Here is a 24,524-nt window from a genome sequence, read left to right as displayed (position 1 = left end):
TCTAGCTCATACCTTCCCAATCTTTCTTCCACTATGCTCTTATACTCTGTCCTTTTCTCACTATCTTGAAATTTCTCCACTCTTCTCACAGCAGCTGCTTCCTCCTGTCTTCCCCTTCGCCTCCTCAACCACTTTCTTTGCAGCTCTACCTTGGCCATCACTAAGTGATGGTCCGAGACTCCATTCCCCCACCCTCTCCACACTCTTGCATCCAACACTTGTCTTCTCATTCGCTCATCCACACACACGTAGTCTATCATTGCCTTTCGTTCAACAAGTTCACCATCCATCCTCCTCATTACTCTCCATGTATACCGGTGGATCATCTTATGACGAAAGTAGGTGTTGGCTATTGCCAACCCCTTACCAGCACAGATGTCCACCAAAGCACTACCATTCCCATCTACTTCAGCTGGCACACCCCACTGACCAACCACTCCATCCACTCGTACATTCCCAACTTTGCCATTCATGTCTCCAATCAACAGCACTCTCTCGCTCCTCTCAAACTTGTCCATACATGCTTCTACTCTCGCCCAAAACTCATCTTTCACTCTTGCCACTCGATCCTCTGTTGGAGCATACACACATACAATCACCCATGCTTGTATACCTACTTTCATCCTCACCCATACAATCCTTGCACCCACTGTTCCATACTCTCTTATATTCTCCTTCCACTTCTTGCTTATCATCAGACATACTCCCTCTCTTGCCCTCTCATTCTCACTGACTCCCGCACATATACCTACACCGTATTCCCATTCTCTCATCCTTTCACCTTTCCATTTAGTTTCAGTCAATCCACATATATCCACTTTTGCATCCTCAAGCACCTGGACAATCTCTCTCTCTTTCACTTCATCATTCATTCCTCTCACATTCCACGTTCCTAACCTCAGAATGTCCTTTGTCCGTTCCTTAGTCGTCAACGTATGGTCCGTCCGGGTCCGAGGCGCTTTATTTGCTTTTTTAGTTAGTTCTTTTTACGGGGTGGGGCACTAACCCACCACCAACCCTTTTAGTCGCCTCGTACGACAAGCAGGGATACTGGGGGAGTATTCTTGAAACCAACCTGTGATGGCAGCTGAGAGAGGCAGTCTTCCTGTGGCGGCGGCGCTACATCAAACACCGGCTCCATCACCCTTGAAAGAGGTTAGAAGTCTACGATTATTTTGGTTAGTTAGCAGGAGCTGCAATATTAGCAGCGGTAATAGTAGTCACGAATCTGTCACGAATTTGCCCACACAAAATACCTATTAAAACATTTACCATCATTCTGCTCCAATATACAGTAAGTAACCACAGTCTGATTAAACTTTACCAAAAGCAACAAAAGCAATGAGCTGCATGATGGAGTTGCAGCCGTAAAGACAAAACAAAGTCGTTTGATACTCTGCCAAAATAAAATTCATACAGGTATCAAAACAAGAAACAGGATTATCCATGGCAGTTTTTGAAGTTTCTAATATTAATTTTCTCGGTTAAATGTCAGTCAAAATCAAATAACTATACTCAGTTTTTTTTTTTTTTTTTATCGAGGCGAAGATGCACGTTACAGACTGGTGATTACCGGCTGAATGCAACATTACTTCATAATCTAGCATTATTAACTGACAACAAATATCTGAGGGGGAAATTTGGGTTAGTAAATATTTTTTGGACATGTTGCATTCAGCCAGTCATCCCATCAACCTGTCAAGTACATCTTCGCCTTATTAAAAAAAAAAAAAAAATGGACTATACGTACGAGTATAACAGTCGCAGGGGAGATGATTAAACTGCCCATAACGGTCATCATTGAACATCATTATGAACAATGAATACTCTTAATAGAACTAGTTATCTTAAAAAGTCATTACTGTTTTTATACTTAGCCTGTCCTGTACTACCAAAACGCCCATATCTGTCATTTCAAGATGTGTTGCCTAACGCCACATCCAGTGAGGACGTTCCTTGACCAAAAGAACCCTAGGCTTTCTGTCCCTGCTGGCCTACTCGGTACCATAACGACTTTGTTCTCGGTCTTCTACTTCCTATCAGTTCACACTTGCCTCTTTTCATTCGTTCCACGACCGAACCATCTCAACATTTATAGTATTCAATGTTAAAATTCCTCTTTGATTAGTCCTCACAACTATGGAAATGGTTGGATATGGTGGCATAAAAAATCGTCCTAAGTTAATGAAGCACTCAAGGAACACAGGTTTTATCACATAATGTTTATTTTTATGTTCTGGTAGGTTCGTGTTTGTTTCCTTTCATTCTTCACCTTTTCACTGAGAGGCCTCATCCCGTAAGCTGAGAGGTATCACCGTACTGACAGTTACTGGACAATTTCTAACAGGTCTCTTATAAATTATTGGTTCACTTCTCTAAAATACTGGTTCACTGAATTGAACGGGTAAATTTATTTGCTATCCCTATCTTATAAGCACAGCCTCAGACAGGCAGTGCCTAAACTGGGACAACCAGCCTACAGACCGGTTTTCATGTGACAAATTGCAGATCAGCCATACTGGTGAGATTAGTGTAGTGCATAGGCTACTGGCCAACTGCAATAATCTTACATTTTTTTAATGCATGATCTCAAAAGAACGAATTACTGTCGTGTCCACGGATGTCATTACAAGGATTAAGAGAAATATTTAAATTCAACAAGTTGGCAAAGATTGTTCTAAATTAGGGAGGACTGAACTTTACAATGGAGTGAGTAAAGGAGTTAGTTGCCTATGGTTTGCTCAGATGAACCAAAATCTCGAAGGGAAATGCCTGGATATCAGAATGTTACACTAATTTTGTGTCAAGTACATAATAAACAGTTTTCTGATGGACAGTACGGAAGCATACTGAAGTGAGACAGGAGTGTAACTTTTTTTTTTTTTTTTTTTTTTTTGTTGAGGTAACCAGGCCTAATTTTTGGAAGACCCAAGAAGAATTCTTGGGGGGGGGGGGAGGAGGGGATTCCGAGGATATTCCTTCTGATATCTGGGGTGGTCACACTGGCCACGCAGATTTCTAGATTGGGCAGTGCCATCCTGCCCACCTCTCTGATTACTCCAGAGATGAGGACTTCCACCTTTGGAGATGGCGTTACTTTCGTCACATGGTCTTGGTGAAATACGTGACAGTATACAGGAGGTATGGCATACTAAACTGATGTATGCTTAGTCTGTCTGAATGTGTGGGAACTGTACAGTCGAAAAATATAGAAATGAAAGCTCAGGAGAACACTTGGATGAAACAGCATTATATCCCGTGTAGCAAATATTTTCGTCTTAAATCGTTGCTCACTTATGGAACACAAAACGAGCATACGACCATCAGACACACAAATGGCATTAACGGCTAATCTACCTACCTTTGCTTTCACGAAGGAATAACCGTTCTCCACTGCACCTCCTGAAACCAACCACAAATCATGTTCGTAGGCTTAACATAATGCAACTGGAGTGGCAAACAACAGACAATCGGAAGCCAAACCTTTCATGAGGTGGTTCTACCAGTGTACACCCTTTGGTCCTACCATTTAAAGTAACGTGTACAATTACCTGCTGATATGTACTGTGTAGCAGTCAAAAGTTTTGTTACCGTTGTATATTATGGTTTAGTCCATCAACACACACCACTCCTTATGTCAGGATGTCAACTGAACGGCGAACACCCGTCGTCACCCGAGCCCCACCCAGGCATTTCATGGTTTGCATTTCTTAAAAATCGACTAATTATGAATCTGAAGAATGATGTATGTTTCTTTGGATGTTTAAACTTCTGGTCAAAGGCCACTGATAAATGTACGCTTTACTTGAAGCAGCAGACAGGCCTTACCAATTCAGTTCCTCCAGTTTGTTTTTTGTATTTTTCTGACTAATTCCAAGATGGTAAATTACCTTTTCCTGCTGAAAAATTTGCCCCTGCTATTATCATCACGTTCCTTAAGCCGTACTTATGTGGTTGTTTCCGGCGGAATGGAAGAATCTTAACGTACTCAAAGGTGGATTTTGTTTCCCAATTTCCGTTGGTTTGGTCAGGTTAGGCTGGATTAGATTAGGTTAGGTTAAATCATTAGATAAATTTAAGTTAGTTTAGGTTAGGTTTAGTTAAACACTTACGTTAGGACAGTCCCTTCCGCCATTACCTTGACGAATCAGACGATTTGACAACGGAACATGCTAAAAACGCGGAAGTAGATTTAACACGACACGTTTATTTACCTCCCCAGAAATGATCAGAAGAATATAACACTAGCAGAAAGAAGGGCTGATTTGGTGGAATGGGCCTGACTGCATTCTTGAAAAAAAAAAAAAAAAACACGAACTTCACATACACCGACGTGTTTAATGTTTAAAATCCCGCATTTCACAATTTCCTTGATGGTTTTCAATTCCTTTCCACTATCTGCTGTTTCGGAACCCGTTAAAAGGGAGAAAACACCACACTGCGAAAGCAAGCAACGTCACCAATGAAACTAACAAAACTTAGAAATTGAAATGATACCGGAACTTTTGGGCCAGTTATTACCTCTCTCTCTCTCTCTCTCTCTAGCGTTTAATAGTTTGGTATACATTATTCGGCTCAAACTTTTTATTTTTCACTGACAGACTTTTCTATTACTTTTCCATTGCATATCCTTTACTTAGTATATTAGATGAACAAGATTGGGGTTTGCCCCGGATTTTCTACTAGTTCCGTTCGCTACCACGTCTACGCTAATATTACGTCAAGTTTGGTTCGATGTAGGTTTACTTATTTTAACGTAGATGCAACAGAGGACGGAACCAAGAGATGAAGATCAAGCCCCTCCTCCTTAATATATACTAAATACTAAACGATGCATGGGTCACATAGCAGCCCCCAAATCAGTTCCAAAGACAACAAAACCGGGGAGCGTGTCTGTCCAAAACTTCAAAGTTGCCTCGACTGAGGAATACAGCTTTAATTTTACCCTTTGATTTATCGAATGTTTAAATTGTTTCGCTAATAAATGGTCTCCGCCGGTTGATCCCGTGACATGCCATGTTCATTACTCACTTTACGAACACATAGGCGAATATAAACCAGACGCCACGATTAACATCAGTAACAAAAATGTTACTACTGGAAATTAATTTGAACAGATTCAAACACGAATAACAGTACTCTAGCTCATAAAGATTTTCGCCCTCACCTTGCCTGTGTTCCGCCACTGGGTCCCGCCTGTGAGTCTGTTACGAACGCACTCAAACGCACGACACTGAGCTCTGTGGACGAACGTCACGTTTGGCGCCAAAAATTGTACCTTGCACTTTTTGCATTATTTTTCATGATTTACTTAAACAGTTTACGGTATAATATATTAGCAATTATTAGTGTAAAATTTATAACAGCTGTACGATAAAGCTGTAGTTTGAAAGATTTACAGATAGATAAATTAGTCCTCACATGAATGCGTAAACTTTTTTTTTAATCTTTCAATTATTTATTGTCAGACTGCATAAATGTGGCCTGTTTAAATAGATAATTGCTTTATTCGTTTACCTTCTCAATAGTTGTGTGTGTGTGTGTGTTTCTCTACGTTTTTATCATTGATATGGTGCAGTTATAGTAGACTACTGCTCCCTTGTCCTTAGGCTTACACTTACCAAAGTTATATTACTTAGCTCGGTCAATTTGGAAAAGAATTCTTGCAATATCCACTAAGAATGCCCGATGATCTGCATTACATACACGTGCAAAGCTGGGGACTGCGGAGAGGGGGAACGGGTAATGTATCAAAGTGCATGTTGTTTTATTAGTGTGAGCGGTCTTTCTTTTTTCTTTTTTCAAACTTGTAAGAGTCAACCAAAGGAGAAGCTTCTTAATTCTAAGGACACTAACTTAAACTAAAGTTCAAGGCCAGTTAAAAGTCAATTTCACAGAGCAAGGTTAAAGACGACTCTGACACTTCGATTTCATAACTAACTTTGTTGGAAGTGTCAGCGACGGAAGAACAGGTTCAATTATCAGAACAATAGGTCAAAGGCCAAGGTTACATGGCAAGGACTATTCAATGTTGACCCAGTTTGGATCATACTTGGTGGAAGGGTTGAGGGTCAGGCAGGAATTTTTTAAACCATCCATCCATCCATTGCCAGACGCCACGTATCCCAAACGGGGTGGTCAAGGGCTTAGAGTTAATTGTTTTACAGGGAGGGGCACTAATCCTCCACCAACCCCACTTGACACGTAGGGATCAATGTGAAAAATTAAGGTCAAACAGCAAGGTTATTAAAATGCCGGCTGTGGCAGCGCAGGCTGCCACCACACCCCCAGGAGAAGGACATGGAGGGCTAGACGGCGCGCGGAACGCGTCCAGGCAGTATGGTCATAAGTTCACCCGGGCCGCGCACCCCTATTCCCTGGAACTCGCCTGTAGCCGCGTTGAGGAGAGACCGGTACATCCCCTTTCCTTCTGCAGTTGCCTCGGAGGGTATGACACCGGCGACAGCCTGTAGCCTTGCCCGTAGGGAGGAGATGGCCTGTAGCCGCTCCTCTCCTGCATGTTGCCCTCCTTGCGGGACTTCAGTGACGGCCGGTAGCCACACTTCACCTGTGTTCCTGTCAGGGAGTCGGGCCCTGGCGACAGCCTGTAACCGCGCTGACAGTGAAGGGACAGCCTCTAGCCGCCCTCTGTCTGTTGCCCAAGGGAACCTAGCGATGGCCGATAGCCACGCTGGGGAGAGACGCCAAAGTCCCTTGCCCCCTGTGACTCTGCAACGAGACGGTGAGCTCAGTCCTGCCCTCCAGCAGGAGCACAGATTACTCTCTTGTCCACCCAGACCAAGGCAACCTCAGGAGGAGGACCACTGTCCCGAGGATTGGTGGAAATGCCCCGTACTGTCCCCGGGGTTGTTCTTCCTCCGTCCGAAGCAAGAGGGGGGCCTACCTGATGGACTCCGGCAGGGAATGACTTCACAGCCCAGCCCTGACGGCAGCGCCTCCAGCAGAAGACAGCAGCCAGTGCCCCTCCGAGGGCATCCCTTGGACCCCCGGGCGGGCCCACTCCAAACCCCGACGAAGGTGACGCCCATCCTCCACCAGGCGCCTGAGTGAGCGCCTCCAACACCTGTTTGGCCCCAACCCCGAAGGCCAGACCCCAGTCCCCAGTCCCCAATTCCCTAGCCCTAACAGTCAGGGGCTCTTCGCCACACACAGCCTGAGCCCCAGCCGAGAGACAATGCCCCTGAGAGTGGTCCCGTGGCCGTGGGACGAAGGGACTCCCAAGGGCCTCTGCCTACCGCAGGCCGAGAGTTATAAGCCCTGGACCTCCCCTTCCCTCAATGAAACAAAGTGGACCTAAAGACAGTGGATTTACAGTGAACAGTGAGGCCGGCACGTAAGGCAAGAGAGTGACTTTACTGTGATATTGATGTACAGTGAGGCCAAGAAAAGACCGAGACCAGGGAGCGTAAAAGAACAGGCGCCCCAGTGAAATCAAGCCACAAGTGTACAGTGGGGCCAAGTAAGAATGTAAGATCTTTTGTACAAAAGTACAGGCAGTGGATATTACATACAGTGACACCCCGCTCGCCCCCTGTAATGGCACCTGTAACATAATGCTATCAATTACTCCCTTCCCTTGTGCAGAGTCAGTAACACTTTCCCCCCTTGTGCTCACTCTACAAACTTAGTGTCAGAACAATGAACGCCTCACGACAGTGTCTCCTCACTACGGAGTGTGTAACAGTGCCTTTGCCCTACTGAACCAGACTTAGACTTCTGTACATCTAGGATCCTGTGTGATACTTTACCCACTAATATCAGCCTATGTATTGATTCTTGCCTATGAGATTGTGTAAGATTGTCTACCTGTTCCACAACAGTTGAATTAGTCAATATATGTGTAAGGTTGATGCCCTGTGTTTTTATGCCCTGGCCCTCTCTTGTTTGTCTAAGCTCCGGTCTACAAAGGGAACCCAGCTGCACTCTAGGCGTTCCAGGGACTGGAAGCCGCCCCCTAAACACCTAGCATAACAGTTATGACGGATGTTGCAAACTCGTCCCCTAACTGCTGGTGTAAGATTTCCCGTTCGGGAGCTGTTTCCGCAGTTGATTTGTTTGCATCTCATTAAATGGAATTCCCAGTGTGGTAAGCTTCACTGGGGAGATGCAGAACCAACTAGCTTAGTAAGGATTTCTTAGTATCTGCTCTAATAATGTTTATTATACTGGGTCGTGTGGTCACCAACACTGTCAAAGATGAGTGTGAAAGAAGAAGCAAGAGTGAAGACTTCGGTTATTAGTATCTTGAAACAGCAGCAGCTATGGAAGTGGCCTTGGCAGGACTGCAATGATCAAGCAGCATATAAAAAGATTTTGATGAAAGGTATTATATCCAAAGTGGTATGAATTAAGAGTGTAGCATACTGGTGTGGAGGGTGAGGTCAGGAGAGGTACTGTGAATGTTAAATATATAGAAAACAAAAATTTTCTTCTAAAATAATTGTTAACAAGTAGGAATGGCGAAAGTGCACAGATAAGACATGAAAAAAAGCACAGAAATAATTAGAGAGCATTCAGGATGGGAGGAGATTTGGAGACCTATACCCAACATTCCATCTATCTATCTATCTATAGCCTGACGTCCTAATCCCGCAAAGGGTGGCCACAGACTAAACGCCTACAAGTCGCTCTGTCATCCACCATTTGACTGCCCTCCCCTCAACTCACTCCCGCTTCCCTCATATACCTCTCAACTCCATCTCTCCACCTCATCCTCGGTCTCCCCCTCCCTCTCCTTCCCTCCACTTCACCTATGTACACCCTCTTAGTCAGTCTTTCATTCTCCATTCTCTCCACATGTCCAAACCACCTCAGTTTCAGAGAGGCAACAACACCCTGAACTTCCTCCAGCCACTCCTTACCCTAGCCACAGAGCTAGCTCCAGCCTCACTTCCAGCACATTACATGTCCTCCATATAACAAAACTCCTCCTCACACTTGATACTCTCTAGCAGGATCACTCTTTTCATGCCTGTCAGGCTCTGCATGCTCTCCTTGACACACAAAAGAAGTACTTTTTCCAGCCTACCTCAGATACCACTACAACTCTTATGCACCCACTTGTCACAGACACTGCACAAGATAGAGTTACTTCCTAAACCCTTGTGACAAACTGCACATGGCTGCCTTTGCTTTTACAGTACTGCCACCAGCCCTAGATATTGTCACTTGTTTTATCCGTATTTACTCTCAAACCTTTGTTCCCCATTCCATCTCTCCACTTCCTAAATATTTCCTCTGCCTCTTTTTCATTTTACGGTCAACATCATGTCATCAGCATACAACATTTCCCATGGGAGTCCATTTCTGTTGTCACGTGAGGGAGCTTCAAGCGCCATGACAAACAATAAGGGGCTCAAGGCTGACTGCTAATGCATGCCAGCATTCACTGAAAATTCACTGAAAACCCATCACTTATATCTCTGTTCCCTCTCACCTACGTACATAGCCATAACCACTCTAACCAGCCACTCCTTCATCCTAGGCTTTCTCATTGCCCACCTCACCACCTCCCTAGGGACTGTGTCAGCGGCCTTATTGAAATAAACAAAAAAAAAAAAGTACAGCTCCCTTTTTCTTCCCAAAGCTGTCAAATAATAAATGTGGCATCAGTGTCCCTTTTCCTGGCATAAACTCAAACTGCATCTCATCAGTATTCACTCTTTCCCTTATCATGCCTTCTAGGACTCTCTCCATTACCTTCATTATCTGGTCCAAAAGTCTTGTCTCAATATTCTTACCAGGGCATCACCATCCCCCATGTACACATTTATAACCACACTCTTCAGCCTACCAACACTACACAAAATGCCATGATAACATCACTTCTTCTCCACATAGCACCAACATACTTCATAAACACATACATAAGCACACAGCCACCATAGCCATCCAAAACCTCCAGCCGAACAACATCCTTCATGAACCACTGCCAGATGATCACCCCTCAAAAATTGTACCCTATCCAGAGAAACATGAGTATCGTACACTTAAACCAGTCTGTGATGCTGTCATCACCCTTCCCTGTTTGAATACTAACACAAAAGACAACTCAAAGACAATCCACTAGGACTGAGATGCAGTGTATATAAATACTTCATGGTTGATCGCTCAAACTATACTAGCCTAGAGGTAATGGGCATAAAATTATTAACAAACGATTTCAGTCACATGAAGCTAAATATTTCTTCTTTAAAAGAGTTGTAAATACTGTATATGAAACAAGATGCCCTCAAATATAGTAAACTGTGATGCAGTACTAACCTTTAAATATTACTTGGATAAGTATGTGACATCTAACCCCCAGCCAAGTATGTTCACTCCTGTATTACACATTTCTGTGGTGTATATGTTTTATTTTTTCTTTGTTTTTCAGTCAGGAAGATACAACTGTAGAACATCAAAAAAAACTGCAGACTTAAAGTTACTCTTCCTTTTACGTAGATTGGGTAGAATAAAATTTCCCTTTCCTATGAAATTTCCATGACAGTTTTTCTGTGCTGCATGGTGGTCCTCCTCACTATTTCTTACCGGTATTGACTGGAGGGTTTGGTGGGTGGGGGGAAGCCTTCCTGCTTTTCTATCCATGTCTTTAGCTGAAAGAATAGTTTTGATTGTTATAACCTTCCCTATACCAAATAGCCGTGAAAGGACCAACAGGTCTGTTGCTGTTTGCTTTCCTTTGTACCCCTTTGTACACTACACCACAATACATTTACCTCATGCACCTCACTCTCTAAACAGACAGTCCTGCAACAACATCACCAAAAGGTCTCTGGGAGTGCCAGGTTGAAGTGGCTGGTTGTTTGTGATCCTGGAGCCTGGGTTTGTAATAACAACAGAATAAAATAATCTGGTATTAGGCTGAGTAAAGTAAAAAATACAGTACTTGTACATCCTTTGGGTGAAGGGATCCAGTAAAACAGGTTTGAGTTGTATATATTTGAAGCAAAGTAGGTTTGGGAAGGATTTAAAAAATTGTCTGCCTGTGGATTCAGTCCATAACCTTTGCTTCCTAGTCCCAAGGTGTACCAGTGAGTTACTTGGCCACACAAAAGATGTGGGTAACTCTGTGCCCAATTGTGGATAAGCTGTACGGTACTGTGACAGAGTTTTCCACTCATATCCCGTAGCACTCGATTGATCGCACTGTATAATACACAGGCCTAAGTTAGAAGACAGGGAAAGGCATTTTTAGGTAAAGAGGAAATCTTCCTCTATCAGTATAAAGGATAGTGTAACTGTGGATAGTTTTTCCTTTTTCTTTTCTTTTTTCACTTTTTTTTTTTTTACAGCACAACACATCTCATTTGTTAGACTTCAGTCTCAAGTCCAGACCAGTAACTTTGTCCATGCTTTTGTGGTACAAGTCATCATGCTACAGGCGACAACTCCTGAGCACCTCTCGTACATATCAGCATTACAAAGTATGACGATATCCACCACCAACTGGAAAATAGGAGGGGAGAGGTTTTGATCATTATCCATCTGTGGATTCAACCCATAAATATTTTCACTTCATAGTTTAATGCTGTAGTATTACAGCATTTAACAATATAAATGACATGTATGAGATTATTAGATAAGCTGTCCCTTGTTGAGATTTTCCACCAACCTGTTAAGTCATTCATTTCATAAAACTCATGCTGAGAATAGCTGCCATCAGAAAAGGAAGGATAGTACAGGAAGATTTAACTTTGGATGTTTTTCATGGTACAGGAAATGCATGTTCTCTGCCTCCCCTCATATCATAGAAATTATCATTCACCAGATTCAGTTCTAGGTATATTAATGTTCCTCTCAGAGGCTGTGCAATGCAGTAGAATTATCAAATCACTCAGAAGCTGTACAGTGCCCCTATAGCCTATCTTGATTTCTAGAGCTGGTTGGCATGTATTCTTCTGTACTCATAGTTGTGTTTTTGTATTCCGGTACCCAGCTGTCAACTTAATGCACACTATATATATACTGTATATTTTTTCCAATGTGCAGTCTTTTTCTAGGGGATAGGAAGATATAGAAAGTTTGGAAGGAAACCATTGCCTATTAACACTTTTTTTTTTTTTTTTTTTTAAGGGCTACCTCTGATATTACAGTATTGTACTGTAATTGCATTTACTGTGGGTCTCTAGATTTCATAGTCATCTGCCGTGGAATGGGGCTGCAATTTTGTTGTGCTTTTTTATCTTGTTACAATGCAGACAGTGAAGAGAGTGAAAATGGGAAAAGCCCCAGAAATTGATGGAGTGTGTGGTGAAGTGATGAATCATGGGGGGAGACATAGTAGTCGAATGGAAATGAAAGATGTGCAGATTCGTCTGGGAGGAAGGTAGAGTCCTGGAGGAGTGGAAGTCAGGTATAATCATTCCCCTGTACAACGAAAAAGGTGGTAGGTGGGGGCGCTCACCATCCACTCACTTGATGTAGTGCTGCTTTGGGTGTCTGGCCTTTCCTCTCTTCCTTCCTTCCTCTTCTGTCTTTCTTTCCTTCATTCTTTCCTCTTCCTTCTGCCTACAGATGACTTTGCACTCCCTCTTCTGTCTTTCCTTCATTCTTTCCTCTTCCTTCTGCCTTTGGGTGACTCTACACTGAGTGACAAGCCAAATTTTTTCCTGTACACCAGGAAACCATTTACTATGTTGGGTGGTAACTATATAACCAAATTATGGCATCTGGTGGTTTTGTGGGTAATTAAGGTTCTCCAAACAGATTAAGCTTGTGAAAGTTTATATCCAAGGGGTGGCTGGGGTTTATTGCTCACATAATGCCACTCAGGGATAAGTTAAGCTGGTCACTGTCATCTTAAATTTCAGGACCAGTTTGCCTAGCCCCAGGCTCTTACGCCTCTCATGAGGCAAGATGGGATTGGATGATGGAAGGATGGATGGAACAATGGAAAAGGGGAAAATGAAGTGTGTGGTAATCATAGGGGCATTTGTCTTCTGAGTGTAATAGGAAAAGTATATGTTGGGGTACTTATTGACAGAGTAAGGAATTAGTTGGAGAAGAACAGGGAAGTTTCAGCAAGGGAAGAGGTGGTGTAGATCAGATATTCATCCTTAGGCCCTTAGTGGAAAAGTTTCTAGAGAAAGGAAAGAAGCTGTATGTGACCTTCATGGATTTGGAGAAATCATATGACAGAGTGGATAGATAAGGAACGTGGAAAGTATTAGGAATATAATCATGGAGTAAATGGGAAGTTGTTGAATGCCGTGAAGAGCAGACCATGTATGAGGGTGCTAAGACTGCAGAGCATGTGGATAGTGAACTGAGTGAATTCTTCTGTCTGAATGTTGGATTGAAACAGGGATGTGTCATGTCTCCATGGTTGTTCAATCTGTATGTGGATGGGGTTATAGAAGAGATACAAGGTAGGGTAGTGAATGATGGAGCTGCCCTAATGAGAAAAGGCAGTGTTAGGAAACTTTCTGTAATATTTTTAGCAGATGACACTGTATTGTTAAGTGAAGACGAAGGGGAACTGCAAGGCTTGGTGAATGAGTTTGGAAAAGTGTGTAAGAAACAGAATGTAAAGATGAATGTAGGGAAGAGTAAAGTTAAGGTCTTCGAAAGAAATGAAATCACCGAATGTACAATGAAATTGGATGATGAGGAAATGGAAAATGTGAGTGCATTTAAGTACTTGGACAGTGTGATGAATACAGATGGAAGTTTGGAGGATGAAGTGCTTGAAAGGGTACAACAAGGAAGAAAGGTTACTAGTTCTTTGAAAGCATTGTTATGAAATGGGGAAGTGAGCATGGAAGTAAAAAAGTCACTGCATTGTGATACGAACTTTAACGTATGGAAGTGAGGCTTGGACCTTGTTGGAAGGACACAAGTCAAGAGTGACAGCAGTGAAAATGAGTTATTGGAGAGGAGCATATGCAGTTAAATGGAGAGACAGACTGACAAATGAGGAAATGAAGGAGCATTGTGGTGTGGCTGTGGATGTGATAGAATGCATTAGAAGAAATACATTTTGGTGGTTTGGTAATGTGGAGAGGATTGAGAGCAAGAAACTAACAAGGAAAATGTATGTGGGTGAGGTGGAGGGGGGGAGAGGGAAGGGGAGGCCAAGGATGAGATGGAGGGATGGAGTGGAGAGGTAAATGAGAGAGGGGGGTATGAGCTGGAGGAAGGGCAGTGAAATGACAGGGGACAGGGCAACATGGAGGTGATTTGTTTGTGGCCACCCCTCACAGGATTAAGGCATCTGGCAATAGATAGATACATAAACACTGCATACAGAAAACAGATACAGTAGAGTATACTGCAAGCAACTAATAACAGTATTACAAAGACTCAGTACTGGTACTGTACTGTAAAATACACTGCATTCATGCTTTCCAAAGACAAATAATACAGAAGAGAGCTAACAGTAATAGCTTTTATTTCAATGGGCCTGAACATGGCACTACAGCACTTAAATACAAAATATATTTCAAAAAACACTGACTGATTGCATCCATAACATCTGCTATGATATTCCTCCTAATAATTAAAAAAACATAAATCACAACCTAATTACTGTACAAACAAACTGATTATTTCACACTGTCATGTAACACACAAAATCACACATTAATTTCTTTACTAACTGTTGCTGTTGTTGCTTAACCCCGATGTCTGGTCAAGCAGACCCATCAATCACAAGTAAGCAACTGATTCTGTTGGGCCATCCTACAGGTGCAGTACAGAATATACACTTGTGGAGGGATCTGATGTCCCCTTGTGATTGACAGTGCTTCACCGGGGTCGGACCAGAGTCCTTCCCATGGGGAGGTGCAGGGAAATACTGTATGGGGAAGTTTAGCTCTCAGGCAGCTGCTGCAGCTGCTCTACCCAAGCTGCACAGGACCACGTGTAGGATTCCCTTCAGTGCCTGCTAGTAGCTGTAAAAAAAAATGCACTCTCACAGTGTTAAGTCCTTGTTTAGGAAAACATAAACAATAAAGATAAAACAAGGAATTCATCTTAAACCTAACAGTATGCAATCATATTGTCATTCTCTTTATTGGCACAAAACCTACTTTGCTGTTGATTTATTATGTTGCTGTAGGAGAAAATATCTGATTTCAAAATTAAGAGATACAGAACACTTCACAAAATGGTGCATTTTCCATAATAAGTACGGTATACCGTAATTTTAGAACTACCAGCAAAGACCAGATTATTGATGGTCAAACAGTCCGACATAAGGAAGCATGAAATACAGTACTGGCGACTCAGTATTGATAAGTTATGTAAATATCCATTTAAAAAGCCTGTTATTCTAATCCCATATCAGAAAATTCTAAACAACTAAAACAATGAAGTTTGAATCACAATGGACTCTGAGTACAGTACCCTTGCATCCAACACAGTAAATTGTCATGAATGGGTCCCATGTTGGACCAAAAATATGTTGGACAAACAACAGAGCTTATGGGGAAAAATGAATTATGTCAGCAACCCTAGGAAAAGTCACCCTACATACCTACCATATACCTATACATATATTGGTACTACTGTAATTATAATAAATGGTACTGTACTATGAATGATAACTAACCTTTTAGGACTGCCTCTGTAAGCCTTCACTGCCGCCAGGATCTTGTCTTGGTTTTTTATCATGGCCCTCACGCTGGCTTCATTCACATCATAGGCCTTGGCGATGTCCACATTCCTCTCCCCTTTCTTCTTCCTCTCGATGATTTCTAGCTTGGTGGCCTGAGGGAGGTGCCACTGTTTCTTGGGGTTCTCAGAAGGCTTCCTAGGCATCGTGGGCAGGGTAAAATGCAGTAGCAAGGGCAGAAAATGCAGAGAGAAAAAAGCACCATCCAATGCGAATTATGCGACTGAGTGGCGCTGTGGCGGGAGAAATTTAAACAAAACATCACATGAGAACAGAAACATTTTTAACTGGGTGACATCACGATCACGTCATGATAGCGGGCGAGGGAGGCTACTTGATCATTAGTTTTGATTGGCTGTCAGCGTCACGGGAATGTCCATTATGACTGTGTTGGACCAGGGGTGATCGTGCTAGAGGCGAACACTGCGGATTTCGCCCACTTCTCGGAGCTCCGTCTGTGTTATGCTAATGCGCCCGTGTTACAGTAATTACATCATATTAAATCGTACTAACTTTTTGCTCTCGGTGCTGGACGCAAATCATGCTGGACAAACGCGTGTTGGACGTGAGAGTACTGTATAATCCTGACAGAAGGTTAGATTAGCCATCCTTTAAATGTAAAGATACTCATGCTATCAGTATACATATTATTCATGTCTACTGAACATTAGTTTTTAACATATATAACTGCCATATATTTACCTTAAACACAAAACTGTAGGTGATGACTAATGAGTGTATGCTTTTAAAGTTCTATTAATAGTTTTTCCACCTAAAGCATATAAATCTGTGGCAGAATGACAGAGCACCATATTGCACACCATATTCAAGTATACACATAAAACTAACAACCAACAACTGCATATCTAGTAAAAGTTATTGGATTCATAATTAAACTAATACAACAAGAAACTGAATACAATAATCAGTACAGTATGCAGAATCACTAAATGCCTTGCATAATAGCGTAACAAATGCAGATAATAATCTTTAACAAGATGTATCATAATTAATATCTCTTCTTGCAAAACTGAAAGAAAAGCAACATCTCTGGGTTGACCAGATCTGGCAGATTGTAACAGGAAAATTAAACAGTAAAATATATACAGTACTGTACTGTACAGTAATGATGAGTATTCTTAAATAAAGTAAAGGTGACTGCTACTTAGTGCATTATGTTCAAATGTCCTGGCCTCTACTTGTGAATGAAGCCAAAATTGAAAAGCAAGGACAATAAGCAGATGCAAGCTTGTAGAATTTAGAGCTGAAATTTATTGTGCATGTAATGCATATACAGTATAACAATCTTGAGAAGATACTGTGCTGCATGTATAGTACACATCCTTATCCTTATGATGAATATTTATTGTCAGTGCTCAAAGTTAACATTACTGGTATCACATTTACATTAGGAAAGCAGGAGTTGTGAATTAAAAAAAAAAGTTAATGGTATTATTGTTGTTACAACCCCAAGTCCATGAATACGTGAACCTAATGAACCGTTGAAATCATGCCACTTCAGTCGATGCTTATTTTCTGACAGGCTGACAATTTCCTTGTGCTGCGAAAGTGGGGGTTTACGCGATCTGAGTTGTGGTGTGAATGGTTGCTTTACACTGAGGACAAATCAAACTGTTTGAGTTGTATTTTGTGTTGCAGTGTGACTAGGTGAACTTCTGTTTTATTTGAAGGGTAATTCTATGGAATTCTGGTGGGGCAAGACCAACTTGCCTCGCCCCGGGGCTCCTACAATCCTCATGAGGCAGCAGAGGGTTGGATGATGGATGGATGGATGGATCATAGAAATTTTTGGAGTTTTGGAAGGCTGTTTTGACAATGTGTTTGTATATTGTAGTGCTACATATGGACAGTGCACCACTGGAAAACCAGTAAATTCCAGTGACAGTATGAAGCAAAAGAACTGAGATACTGCACTATGACACTAACCCATTCAGTCTGGTAAGGGATTTAAAAACTGAGATTTGGTTTTAATCTTCAAGTCATGCTCTTCATTAGAGGTAGACTGTACTTTTTACTTTGTCATGAGCAGCACTGTCTGAAAATAAATGATGACGAGTACAAACCGCAAGATGACTCAATGTGTTATGCCCATGAGTGGAAAATACTTGCTTGATGGAAGAAATTAAGTACTTTGGTGCAGTAATTAAAAAGGAGCACTGAGATAGTGCAACACCTGTGTCTTACAATCAGCTTGAGGCAGAACTTTTGACCCTACTTTTGCCCTTGGCCTCTGACTCATTGCTCTCAAAATCAGATTACTTTATCCTCACCTGAATCTCAGCCCATTAAGTTACCAAGTGTGGTCTAAATCATATTAAAAGTGTTTAAGTTGATCTTGCCCTGCCTTTGACCTTTAACTTATTGTTCTGAAAGAATCGGTTCATCCTGACAACCCTAAAACCCTTCCACCAAGTTAGGTCCAAATTAAGTAAAAAGTAGTTGACTTTGAGGGCCAAACCTTTGACCATGATGCGAGTTTTACCTTTGGCTGATTGCACTCTATACTGAATAATTTCATTCTCCTGTCTCTCAGCCCTTCCACCAGGTTTAGTGAAAATTAGATTTTAAACTCTGAGTTGCCCTTGCCCTTGAGTTAAGACCTTTCTCAGTCAAAAATTTATATCACATGTTCTTTTGCAGGTCTTCAGTCATTGTCAAATTTATTGTAGTTCCATTCAACAGTTTTTCTGTAACCTTGCTACAAGTCTGAATAACAGACTTAGAAGTAAACTAAACCAAATGCATAACCCAGTTGTGCTTGCACACAGGAGTCTTAAAAGAAGTACGTGTGTATAGGAAGTGAGGAACACAGGAGCTCAAGGAGGGAAGATGTTGTGAAGGCATTTATGAAACAGATGACAGGTATGGCAGCCCAAAGCTGCCATCAGGTATTATCAAACCGGCCATTAAGGGGCCATATGTTTTCACTGGTACCTTCAGCTATGAGATCCCTGGTAAAGTATGTTTTCCTAGGCTACAAAAAAACTTTTGGCTGGTCACTAAGTAGAGTACAGAATCACTTGAAGGTACTGTAACACTAAATAAAGTGAGTGGATGATGGGTGCCACCACCATTTTCTAACTTCAGTTAATTTGATCCTACTATTGTTGTCAAATAGTATACTGCAAGCAGCAGCTACTTAAGAGAACTTACACCCTTGATTAATATAAGACTGGCACAGGGGAACTGAAGTTATAAGTATTTAACCTGAAGGGAGAAGTAAGCAGAAGTAGTGTCCTCAATATATGTTGCCTTCTTTTATGTTTATTTTTGTCCTTAAGCTCAAAGTAATATACATAATATTTGTCAATTAAAGTTACATTTACTATCTGTAAAAAATTTACTTGCTACTTTCCTTAAATTTACAGCACCAACTGTGTGGAAAAAGTTGTCATGTTTTGGAACCCATCACTGACATACCATCATCATCATCACTGTTTCCCGAATCCCGATGTTTTGCTCCCTCCTAGGAAACCCCAAACAGAGGATAAAACATTAAGAGCCAATCCAATTTTACCATCTTGAGGTGTTGAGGCTTTAGGCTAGGCTACTGTAGCTGAGTGCTAATGGTTATGACCAGCCTACTCCTCTTGGTGACATTACAGTACTGAAAAATCATATACCTCTTGAGAATCAAATGTATGCAAGGTCATCACTCTTTTAGGCTTTCAACACTTGAACTGTGTTCTAACCACAGTAACAAAAACAATCAAAATACTCCCAGTCAGCATGCACCAGTACATAGCACCACCAAATTCAGCCATCCATTGTTCTGAAAAATGACATACAAATCAAACAAGAATGCCCATACGTGGTCACCCCTTCACAAAGGGGTACTTCCTAAGATGAATAAAATTGTGTGATGATAACAAAATAGAACAGACATCATTGTAGTGAAGGGTATAAGACTGTTTCCAACCCTTCTATGTTGAGATATCTCTTCTGATGGTAGTAAAAATTAAAATATGTCATCATACTAAAAGAGTTAATGGATATTGTTTCCAGCCCTTTAATAACAGATGTCTGTTCCTGTAGAAGTAAGAAGAGACACAAAGTACGTCATCATACTAAAGGGGTATATACGACACATGCAAGAATAACATCAATGGCATTAATGATGACATAAGTAACACTAATACAATACTGTAAGACTGAACTCTACTGTACATTGTAGTGGGCACATGAAGGGGGGAATGGTGGTGACAGTGGAAACTGATGAGGCTATGGAACTGACAGGATCAAGTTGGTTGGATGAATTATGTATGGATGAACACATGAACAATTGGCACCACTTTTTAAAAACTTGAGTCAATTGACTGCCTTCATCAGACAATGTATGTGAAGTGCATTTATAAAAAAAAAAAAAAAAAAAAAAAAAAAAAAAAGCACATGGTTAGACCTATAAGACAGAGTAAGAATTCCCAGGTCTTGAATGATGCATAAATAGCTGTCTTATCCAGCTCACTAGGCATGCTGTTAACAGATCTCCCACTTTCATGCTTCCTTTTTCCTTGTTTCTAGATCCCCCCCCCCCAGCCTTAAGTGGGAAGAAAGGTCATAATAATTCTATGATGATTTACACACATATGTCCTTTGATTTTGGGAGGTCATAAGCATTTGTTATACCCATCACAAAGAAAATGTCATGAACTCCAAAAGAGAGAATGATATACATTAACAATAAACACAGCTGAGTCTAGCACACTACTGACACAAATGAGTGGCAAACAGACTTTTAACCCTTTTAACATAACAACATCTTTTATACCTTATTAATGCAACTTTGACAAATTTTATTCAGACTTAGCACACCTCTTGTAGTGAAGGGGGTTGACAGCAATCTCCTATAATCCTTTCACTATTAACTTTAAACTTGCATTGCTACCTATACAGCTGATCTGCCTGCTTCTCCACAGTTTACTGTACCAGTTATATGGAAAAAGTTTTGATGTTTACTGTCTGTAACTCATTTATTCCATATTGGGTTAAGAACAGTTTTTTTCACACGAGTGACTGTAATCTTCTCCTCATAACATTCTGCTGCTCCATAGAAGGTCAACAACTCCTCGATGGCTTGGTCCTCCATCTGTAAACAAACATTTTATCAGACATACATCTATACCTATCTATCTACCTATTATAATATATATATATATAATATAAATCTAATGTCCAATGTCAACACACTTATGATTAGAGACATCAATCAATTCTTTACTTTAACTCCCTGAATCTGATGGTATATTTCATTTAGCTCAAGCCACCATCAGAAACTTACTAAATCTGGGACGGACCTTTAGTAGTAATGAATAAAGGCTACAGCTCTCGTAGTCTGAAAAGTCTTCCCTAAACTACATAAATTGTCAGATAGTAAAAAATAAAATAAAAACTTCATCATCAGACTGATGGCGTTAATGTGTGAGAAATGTATGCATACAGTATATCTATGAAACCATACATACCTTCATCACCATCATCATCCTAACCCAATTTTCCAGTGAAGCATAGGATGGGCAAACCCAAATACCTGTACCTTTAAAAACATCACAGTACAGTACTATGAATGAAAAGTATTTGATGCAGGACTTCATTAATGATGGCTGTATCTAATTCCTCCAGATTCAACTCTTCCAAAGCTGAATAAAATAAAGTATTTTGCAGAAATAATTAAATATGTAACTGGAATGAAGTAATTCTACTTGCTGCTGCTATTGCTGTGGCCAAAGGCTCATCTGGATGTGAACCCAGCCATCTGCAGGAAATCAGCAGCTTCAACCAGGCTCTCTCAGAGATCTTTTATTGAGGGTATATTGAAATGACTATGTTGTGAAAGTGAGGTGTATAATGCAAGTGTGCTGTGTGGAGGGGCTGCATTACTGTGAGGACACAGAGGATTGTCTATGAGTTGCATATGCTTTGGTACTGAAGCAGGAAAGGGTGATGGCCACACTACAGTCTGGTTAGGTAAACTCATGTCTCTCTGGGGGTGCAGTTCTAAGGGATGAATGTCCAGTGCGTGTCCAAGAAGGATATTGTTTGGCTAGAGGCTTTGGATGGCTGTCTTTGTCAAGCTTAATGTTGGCAGACAAGAAGGGATGCTGCTGAGACATTGTGATTTTTTTTTTTTTTTTTTTTTTTTTTTTTTTTTAAAGACTGGTGCAACATAAAGGTATATTGGTAGATATCAATGAATTGTGAGAAAAAACTAGCACCAAGCCTAGGAGGGCTATGTGGCACTGAGGCAGCAAGAACGAAGGACAATTAAATTTGCAGCAGAACATGCAGAGCAAAAAGAAAAGCAATAAAATTTTACATAGAAAAAGTGGGAGAGTTGCCCAGGAAATCAGCGAGCAACAAGGGGCAGGGTCATTAGGAGAGGAAGGGGAAAGCAGAGAGACGGTTGTGAAGAGTAAACAGGCAGTCGAGAAAAAGGTGGCAGATAGTCAAAGGGCAGTTACAGCGTGAACAAAGTGGTGGAAGATCACCACTCATTGAGTGACCATAAGCGAGACAGGTGTGACCCAGGCGAGGACTGCCATTTCTGTGGGTTATTAAACTTAACAGTTATAAGGTTGTATGCTTGTTCCCTCATGCAGATAGTTCTATATTTGCATGGTAAGGCATCAGGGTTGGTGGTGGTGGGGGGGGGAAGCAGGGATTTAGACGTGTGGAAGTTTGTTACTGCCATCCAAAATTTACTTTTGTTTATGTGATTAAGGGTGTCCACAAGTATATTTCAGCTGTCATTAACAGTGTTGTTTGAGATGTTTACAGATTCTGTTATGTCTGAAGTTGGCTGAGTTTTTGCTTTAACCTGTTTCTCTCCTTCCCATTGTTGTTGTTGTTGTTGTTGCTGCCACTATGATACTAGGATAATCTGGATGTAAATCTGGTGGACTGCTGACTGAAGCTGCCCTTCCTCTGGGGGCCAGGGAAGGAGCTGAGATGCTAGGACTGATGCCATAGTATGAAGACATCTCTCTCTCTCCTTGATGAGTTGATTGATGTCAGAAGAGATGGTAGGAGGTTTCTAATGCTACCACTAGGGATGTGGGACTTACTGGCTGTAGTAATGATTTTTTTTTTTAAAGGTGGTGTTTGTTTTGTCAATGGTTGGAATAACAGCTAAGGTTGGAAGTTGTCAGTGCTTGCTCTGTGTCTTCTGTGAGTTGTGCCTAATTTGCCTTCATGTAATTTTTGAAGGTATTCCTGTTTTTGACGGGTTTGCTTTGGCTGTGTTGGGTATGATAATGGGGAAGTGGTCAGATGAGAGGCCATGGACTACTCTCCATATGGTCTGAATGGATGGCATTGGGGTGCATAAGGTGGTCTGGGGGGAGGGGAGGTTGTTTTGTTATATCTCTGTAAGTGTCATGTTTGGGGTGTGGTGGTGTTCACAATGTCGAGGGATATGAGTAATTCTAAGAGAGCCCCTCAGATCATCAGATGTCCTCTATATGAGTGTTTAACTTAACAGCTTTCTGCGCTGAAGTCAAAGATTATTATTAATTTTGGGGATATTCTGCAGTGTGGTGAGGGATGGGGTACATCCTGGGGGGCATGGTATGGATGATAGTACGTACATCTGGATTACGTTTGATCGTACTTTCTGAATTCTGACAAAGTGATATTATTTCTGTGGTGTTATAATTGGGTACAGGTTGTTAAAATTGTTAAGTGTTAGTGAATGGAATGTCATTATAATTGAGGGTGAGGAAGTCACCCCCTTCCTGACTCTTTGTTGTATCCTGTCCAAAAGTAGTGTAGAAGGGTGGAATGTGGAGTACTGGAACTATTTGTGAGTTTTGTCTCTTGTATTAGTGCTCTGTCAATCATGTGGGTGTGAGGGAAGTTGTGTAGTTCTGTGGTCTTCATGTTTATTCCATTACTCTTCAGTTTTATGATGCTTAATGTGCATTCTTTGTGTATGTGTATGGTCTTTTGTTGTTCTGAATGTTGCTGCAGCCACATGTCCCATGTGAAGTGGTTAAAACTTCTAACACACACACACACACACACACACACACACACACATAATGTGCACTGAGGCCTTGGGTCAGGGAACTCAGTCCAGAGATTTTAGGTGAGTGTGACCAGTTGCTCACCCCTGACTGGTCATCAACCCAACCACACTTTGGATTGAGCATCTTAAGGATAATATTTGGTTGCTGAATCTTAAACCCACTTGATCACCAGACATCAACTGTTGCTGATATGGTTACCACCCAACATAGTAAATGGTTTCCTGGATTACAGTAACCCATTTGGCCTGTCACTTTATGTAGAGTCACCTAAGGACAACACCACAACAAGTGAGTGGATGGTGGGTGCCCCCAACTACCGCCATAAACGCAAAGCACTACCTGAATTAAAGCAAGTGGTTTTGAGCGTTCCTTGGTTAAATTATTGGACAGAGTCTCTTCTTCCAACAATATATTACTGAAGCTGGGTGTAGAAGGAAGTCCTTGGGGTGAGTTCAGAGGTGTCTTCTCCAGGGTCCTGTCACCAGGTGAAGATGCAGAGGTGGCCAGGGGAGATGTGACAGAGGGGGAGGATGCTGTCACACACCAAGCATCACTGTTCTTGGACTTCCAGTGAGTCTCACATGGTATCCCACTTCAAAAGAAAATAAAAAATAAAACAATTAAACATAGGCAAAGACATTCCAGTATAAAGAAAAAGTGACCTGAGTGAATTTTTCTATTTGAAACTTGGATTGAAACAAAGATGTGTCATGTCTCTGCGGCTGTTCAATCTGTTTATGGATGGGGTTATAAAAGAGATACAAGGTAGGGCAGTGGATGTTGAAGTGGCCCTAGTGAGACAGGGTAGTGTTTGGAAACTACCTGTACTGCTGTTTGCAGAT

At 41.5% G+C, this 24,524-nt stretch overlaps 2 protein-coding genes and 1 long non-coding RNA gene across 3 annotated transcripts in view; all 3 read right to left on the bottom strand.

The window, feature by feature from the left end:
• Positions 1 to 1,141, bottom strand: part of LOC145400424 (putative ATP-dependent DNA helicase HFM1) — a 159,984-nt gene extending 158,843 nt beyond the window's left edge. Inside the window, 1 exon segment of the mRNA XM_080272937.1 lies at positions 1,076 to 1,141. Within this exon segment, the coding sequence (XP_080129063.1) occupies positions 1,076 to 1,141 (66 nt within the window).
• A 13,288-nt stretch (positions 1,142 to 14,429) lies between these two features.
• LOC145400461 (uncharacterized) lies at positions 14,430 to 17,373 on the bottom strand. Its single transcript, XR_013897439.1, has 2 exons — positions 15,575 to 17,373; positions 14,430 to 14,915 (listed from the first exon to the last, which is right to left on the bottom strand). It is a non-coding gene; the product is annotated as an uncharacterized LOC145400461 (long non-coding RNA).
• A 2,913-nt stretch (positions 17,374 to 20,286) lies between these two features.
• LOC145400422 (inhibitor of Bruton tyrosine kinase) overlaps positions 20,287 to 24,524 on the bottom strand; it is a 45,229-nt gene continuing 40,991 nt past the window's right edge. The window contains exons 16-17 of the mRNA XM_080272936.1: positions 24,022 to 24,274; positions 20,287 to 20,744 (exon numbers count right to left, since the gene is read on the bottom strand). Coding sequence (XP_080129062.1) covers positions 20,625 to 20,744; positions 24,022 to 24,274 — 373 coding nt within the window. The 3' untranslated portion in view covers positions 20,287 to 20,624. The remainder of the gene's footprint in view (positions 20,745 to 24,021; positions 24,275 to 24,524) is intronic.

The sequence above is a fragment of the Coenobita brevimanus genome, chromosome 52, assembly GCF_032717465.1.
Source record: "Coenobita brevimanus isolate Jiangsu-jjx chromosome 52, ASM3271746v2, whole genome shotgun sequence".
In the NCBI taxonomy this organism is placed as follows: Eukaryota; Metazoa; Arthropoda; class Malacostraca; order Decapoda; family Coenobitidae; genus Coenobita; species Coenobita brevimanus.
Note: the sequence above shows the minus strand (reverse complement) of the source record. Positions and strands in the feature narration are given on the sequence as shown.